The sequence below is a fragment of the Gobio gobio genome (genome assembly GCF_949357685.1).
Source record: "Gobio gobio genome assembly, chromosome: 13".
NCBI lineage: Eukaryota > Metazoa > Chordata > Actinopteri > Cypriniformes > Gobionidae > Gobio > Gobio gobio.
Window position 1 is genome coordinate 21,215,492 of NC_137106.1, and position 5,896 is coordinate 21,221,387.

At 36.0% G+C, this 5,896-nt stretch overlaps 1 protein-coding gene across 4 annotated transcripts; it reads right to left on the reverse strand.

The window, feature by feature from the left end:
* Window positions 1–5,451, reverse strand: colec11 (collectin sub-family member 11). Of its 4 annotated transcripts, XR_013817703.1 has the most exons (8): window positions 5,319–5,451; window positions 4,765–4,895; window positions 3,543–3,614; window positions 3,090–3,161; window positions 2,962–3,015; window positions 2,753–2,848; window positions 1,929–2,495; window positions 1–1,216 (listed from the first exon to the last, which is right to left on the reverse strand). XR_013817703.1 is itself a non-coding variant. In XM_079832258.1 (7 exons), exons 2-7 carry the CDS (start codon window positions 4,892–4,894, stop codon window positions 2,104–2,106), a joined length of 816 nt encoding a protein of 271 aa, XP_079688384.1. In that variant the 5' UTR covers window position 4,895; window positions 5,319–5,451; the 3' UTR covers window positions 1–2,103. The 4 variants fall into 4 exon arrangements, 2 of the variants coding, with proteins under 2 accessions (XP_079688384.1, XP_079688385.1); XR_013817704.1 differs by lacking the exon at window positions 2,753–2,848 and having other exon boundaries at window positions 5,319–5,407; XM_079832258.1 differs by having other exon boundaries at window positions 1–2,495.
* Between the last annotated feature and the right edge of the window lie 445 nt (window positions 5,452–5,896).

Below are 5,896 nucleotides of genomic sequence, written 5' to 3' on the forward strand. Positions count from 1 at the left end.
GAAAGAAATTAATACTTTTATTCAACAAGGACATTCAATTGATCAGTAAAGACATGTACAATGTTATAAAAGATGTCAATTTCAAATAAATGCTGTTCTATTAAACTTTCTATTCATCAGTTATTTTCATTCAACTGTTTTCAACATTTATAATAATAATAAAAAAATATTGGACACCAAATCAGCATATTAGAATGATTTCTGAAGGATCATGTGACACTGAAGACGGGTGTAATAATGCTGAAAATTCAGCTTTGCCATCACAGGAAAAAAAACAATATATTTTTTTTGTAATAAAATTTCTGTTTTTACTATATATTTGTTTAATCAGCATAAGAGGCTTCTTTCAAAAACATTCAAAATTCTTACCCGACCCCAAACTATGATTATAATCACATTAATTTAAAGTTACACTTTATTTAAATATTCTCCTAACTGTAAGTAACTTTGTAACTACATGTCAACCAACTCTCATTGGAGTATTAGTACTGTATGCCAGGGCTTGACATTAACTTTTTTGCTCACCAGCCACTGTGGCTAGTGTTTTTCCAAAATTACTAGCCACTCTGCATTTTCACTGGCCTGTTGACATCGATACCATGGGGGAAAACTGCCATATAGATATTTTTAATATCATCTCATAATTTGGCAGCAGGTATATTAGGCTACTGTCACTTTAAGACCTGACGGATCCATTATACTGTTACACATACGTTTTCTATCAGAAAGCTTTCACTTAAAACATAACCAAGACTGGCATTTTGACATTATTTTGTGTGTATTTGACTGTTTAAGCACATTAGCGCATTGTTACTGAGAAGAGGCTTCATGTGTGCGCACTTTGGGTGTGAGCACAAACTCTGCAGGAATAAAATTATACGCAATAGGCAAATTGACCCATCGAAATTCAAGCCCTGTAACACCAACAATATTCATCCGAAGCAAATTAAACGAGTAAGTCGGGTTTGTGTGTGAACGCGCTGTCGAGAAGAGATAAGAGAGCAAGAAAGCGCAGCTGGTATTCTGCGGGAAATGAATAGGCGTTTCAGATATTTCAGTATCAATATTGAAAAATCTATATTTTTTACAACACAAGGCAAGGCACATTACTGTACATTACAAAACACTACTGTCCATTGCACTTAGTTTATTATTTCAGATGTCTTTTTTTAAAACACTAGAATTGAAAAATATATAGGCTATATCATATGTGACCCTGGACCACAAAACCAGTCATAAGGGTCAATTTTTTAAAATTGAGATTTATACATCATCTGAAAGCTGTCTCTATGGCCGAGATATAACTATTTGAAAATCTGGAATCTGAGAATGCAAAAAAATCGAAATATTGAGAAAATCGCATTTAAAGTTGTCCAAACGAAGTCCTTAGCTATGCATATTACTACCAATGATACATATTTATGGTAGGGAATTAACAAAACCACTTCATGGAACATGATCTTTACATAATATCCTAATGATTTTTGGCATAAAGTAAAAGTCGATAATTTTGACCTACAATGTATTGTTGGCTATTGCCACAAATATACTCGTGTGACTTATGATTTTTTTGGTTTTGTGGTCCAGGGTCACATATATAAAATTCAACCTGCCAAAGTGGCTAGTAGGAGTCACTGCATTTTACATGCCACTGCTGAAATACACTGCATTTGGCGGGTTGGCGGGTGTTAATGTCAAGCCCTGCTGTCTGCATAATTTCTGCTAACACTTGTGCTAACATATTATGATGGTCCGCCAACACATCTTATTGACCATCAACTACATGGCAACTTATTCTGCTAACCTGAACCCTAACACCTAAATTGAACCTATACTGTAACAGTCTACTAATACTCTAATGAGAGTTGTTGACATGAAGCTGCAAAGTTACGTATAGTTAGTAGTGGACCATTGAAATAAAGTGCAACCTGGATGTTGTTTTAAACAGTTTTACATAAAATTCCGCATGTCACACTGCTGTGACTGCTCAATAGATGAGAAAATGTAGAAATGCTGTACCTTTTCCAATGAAATTTCAGCCTTCTTTGAAACTAGAGCATTTTAAACACATCTGACTTTCTGCCCTATAGATGCTCAGTGAAGTCATACTGCGTCCTTGTCAAACTCACACACAAAGTACATGGTGAGGTGACAAGCTACATCAATCCACTCGCCTGAAGACACCATCTCGACGCAGTCCTCGTCATCGTAAGCGTTGTTCGGCTCGCCCTCCCTCCACTTGCTGAAAGTGGTCATGGGTGAACGCTCCACATACACAAAGTGGCCTTCTCGCTCCAGGTCGTTGATGCCGATATACACTCTACTGAGGCCGGCTTCAGTGACGTAGCCAGCGATGGCTCTGTTAGCCGCCGCATCCTTGGGCATGGCCAGGTGTCCGCCTCGCCCCTGACAAAACACCTCTGCATCCCTGTAGCGTTTTTCCTCCTTCACCAGCAGATAGACCTTGCTGTCTGTCTCTTTGATGCCAGCGACAGCTGCGGGGGAGGGCAGTGCTGAAAAATGAGGATCTGAATTTCTATAATCACACCGCAGCAGCCAGCGTTCACACAAGTGCATTCTGACAGTCAAACAAAAGAGCTTCTGGCTAATGGCTAAATACTTTTGTCTAAGTGTATTCGCCCTGCACATCACATCGAACAACTGTATGAATCAACTTGACAACTTCACATTGTAAGAATTTCATTAACGTTGGTAGAGAGAGCAAGCAGTTCATTCTTTCTTTTGGACATACCCTTTTTAATGAACTTCAGCTCACTGGTTAATTGCGCCACTTGAATATCTATTTCACCAATCATTTTCCGTAAGGGTGCACACTCACAGGGGACGCCTGGGGAGACAAATTAAATATGAGACCATTCACATAAGCATTAAACCAATTCCTATTGCGTTCAAACCAATTATAAATTGAGATGAACTTAATTCAATATTAGCAAAAGTTACCTGGCTCTCCATTTGGGCCCTTAGGTCCTGGATCTCCCATATCACCTTTTAAACCTAAAAAAGTACCATTATTAAGCAGTTACACAAAACAAGCATGATTACTTTCAGAATTTTTTTCATGAGCTTGCCTTTGAGTCCAGAGGGACCCATCTTCCCATAACGTCCAGGACTACCTTTTTGGCCTTTGACTCCGGGGAGACCTGAAAAATAACTTATAAACTTATGTACAAAAAATAATACACATGGATGGGAACCAAAGAATATAGTAATTCCCCGAATGTAATTTGATTCCCTTGTTTATCAGTATATTGAATCATTAAAGGCATTTATAAACACAAGTTGTGATTGGTCAATACTGGCTCACGTGAGCTCAACTATTTAAAAGAAAGATAAGGGAAGGGCTCCTTAAAGTCTATGCATTTGGCAGCTCCCTTTTTGGTCACTTACTTTGAAAATGTTGAAATTTATTTTAACATCAAACATTCCTTACAGGTTCATAATGAACATGTTTCATCGTGTAAGTGGGTGGTAATTCAAAAGCATGTGCATTCGATTAACCTCTCAAAACAGTTTAGTATTACCTAGCTCTCCAGGTGGCCCTACTTTCCCAGGTCTCCCAGGTGCTCCTTTCTCTCCTTTCTCTCCTGCTTCACCTACATGACAGCAGGAACATTTTGAACAAAGTCATAGACTTGCACAGACAAACCTGTTCGGAATAGCATATATTGTACTATTGTTGCAGTAGCGTCTGTGCACAGCATACACATTTTCTGTATCCACTGAATACCGTCATACTAAATATATACAAATATACTGTATCCAAGAGTTTAATGCACACAATTTGAGCTTCCATATCCAGTGTGATGAATATAGAGTTAAATCATACAAAATTCAAATTACAAATAGTAAAACGATAGCAGGCCTATATATCCTACCTTTCAAAAGCTTTTTTTTAAAAGAAAATGTATTCAGCAAGGATGCATTGAATGGAAAAAGTGGCAGTAAAACCATGTATAAATTCTTTCAAATGAATACTGTTCTTTTGAGCTTTCTATTTATAAAAAAACCTGAGAAACTGTTTACAAAAATATATTAAGCATCAGAACTGTCAACATCAATAATAATAAGAAGAAATGTTTCAGCAAATCAGCATATTATAATTATTTCTGAATGATCATGTGACACTGAAGACTGGCATAATGATGCTGAAAATTCAGCTTTGCCATCAAAGGAATAAATTGCATTTAAAAATAAATAAATAAAAAAATATAAATAAATAAATAAATATATATATATATATATATATATGTATATATTCAAACAGATTTTTAAATTGCAATAATATTTCACATATTACTGTGTTTACTGTATATTTGATCAAATAAATGTGTTACATTTAGTGCTGGGGAAAAATTAATCATGATTAATCGCATCCAAAATAAAAGTTTGTGTTAACATAATATGTGTGTGTGTACTGTGTATAATTATTATGTATATATATATAAATACACACACATGCATGCATATATTTAAGAAAAATAAGTTATATTTTTATTTAAAAATATATATTTATATATAAGTTAAATATACAGTATAAATATTTCTTAAATATATACATGCATGTGTATTTATATATACATAATACTTATACACAGTACACACACATATATTATGTAAACACAAACTTTTAATTTGGATGCGATTAATCACGATTCATTTTTCCCCAGCACTAGTTGCATTTGATCAAATCAGTTAGGGTCATTAGTGTAGATGAGCTAATGTGGTGTAATTTACTTGTAGTACCTTTGAGTCCAGGGACGAGGATCTGGACTGAGCATGGTTCTTCTGGCATGTGCTGACCATAAACTGACCTCATTAGTGTCACACTTAACATAGTGACCAACATGCAAGCCACAAGCTTCTCTCCACCCATACTGGAAACACAATAGAACATTAATTTTTCGTATACAATCAAATACTAACACAAATTTGAATGCCATGTCGACTGGAAAAAGTAGTAGCAGCTGTTATTGGATTCACAAAGGCTTCGCTGCTCATAAAAAGGAACAAGTGGGACTCAATAACAGACGATGCCTTCACACTCAATTAATCTTGTGACATACAAGCAAAAACAAGTTACTATAGTCATACCAACAACAGCATTTGCAAAGCAAATACACAAAAGAGTACACAAGTTTTGTCTCAACGGCCACGTTCATTTCAAAGTCAATACTAGAGAGCAAACAGTCGCACTGTGACGTCTCCTGTAGCTACCAACTTTAAAGGTAACATCTGAGTTGTCTCGTTGTTGTCTGTACCACCTGCAGGACACCGTATTGCTTATGAAATGGACTTACCTTAAGTTGAATTTCAAAGCCCACTATATAATACGCAGCAGTCCCAGCAAGTATATGGATCCAAGTGAGTTAATGGAGGTTTGCTCACTGGTGGTCTCTCTGAAATTTTTCATCTCACACTCCCTTTCAAGAAACAGGCCTGAGAGTGAGCAAGTACGTGTAAACACAAAGATAAGAGCGGCTCTGCAACACTCCTCTCTGATAATTCCATGGGAAAACATCAGGGTCAGTGACAGAACGACTCTTAACACATTCCTCACAAATTAAGCACCAAAAGCATTCCCAACATTCACAAGTTTCAGTTAAAATAGCGTTGAGGGAAAGAAATTAAATATATTATTTATAGGTATATATTTAAGCAAATCATAATTTCTGTAATATAAATAAGCAGAAAACATGGAGTTCACCCAGAATAAGAAAGCTTGGGAACAGAAATGCTGCAGTTTGTGCAATGGTGCACAGGGTGGCAGTAAATATTTGCCGGAATCTGGAAAAATCCAGAAAAATTAATGGACTCTGTTCTTGTGCTGCAGATATTGTTGTTGACATTGTTGGTTGAATTAAAAAAAATCAAGCTA

What these genes read in the sequence shown, in the direction of transcription:
- colec11 (XM_079832258.1), bottom strand. Translation starts at nt 4,894, where the DNA reads ATGGGTGGAGAGAAGCTTGTGGCTTGCATGTTGGTCACTATGTTAAGT. An exon ending in CCTCGTCCCTGGACTCAAAG is followed by an intron (nt 3,615 to 4,764) that starts GTACTACAAGTA and finishes GCTGTCATGTAG; the next exon opens with GTGAAGCAGGAGAGAAAGGA. An exon ending in GGGCCCAAATGGAGAGCCAG is followed by an intron (nt 2,849 to 2,961) that starts GTAACTTTTGCT and finishes TTGTCTCCCCAG; the next exon opens with GCGTCCCCTGTGAGTGTGCA.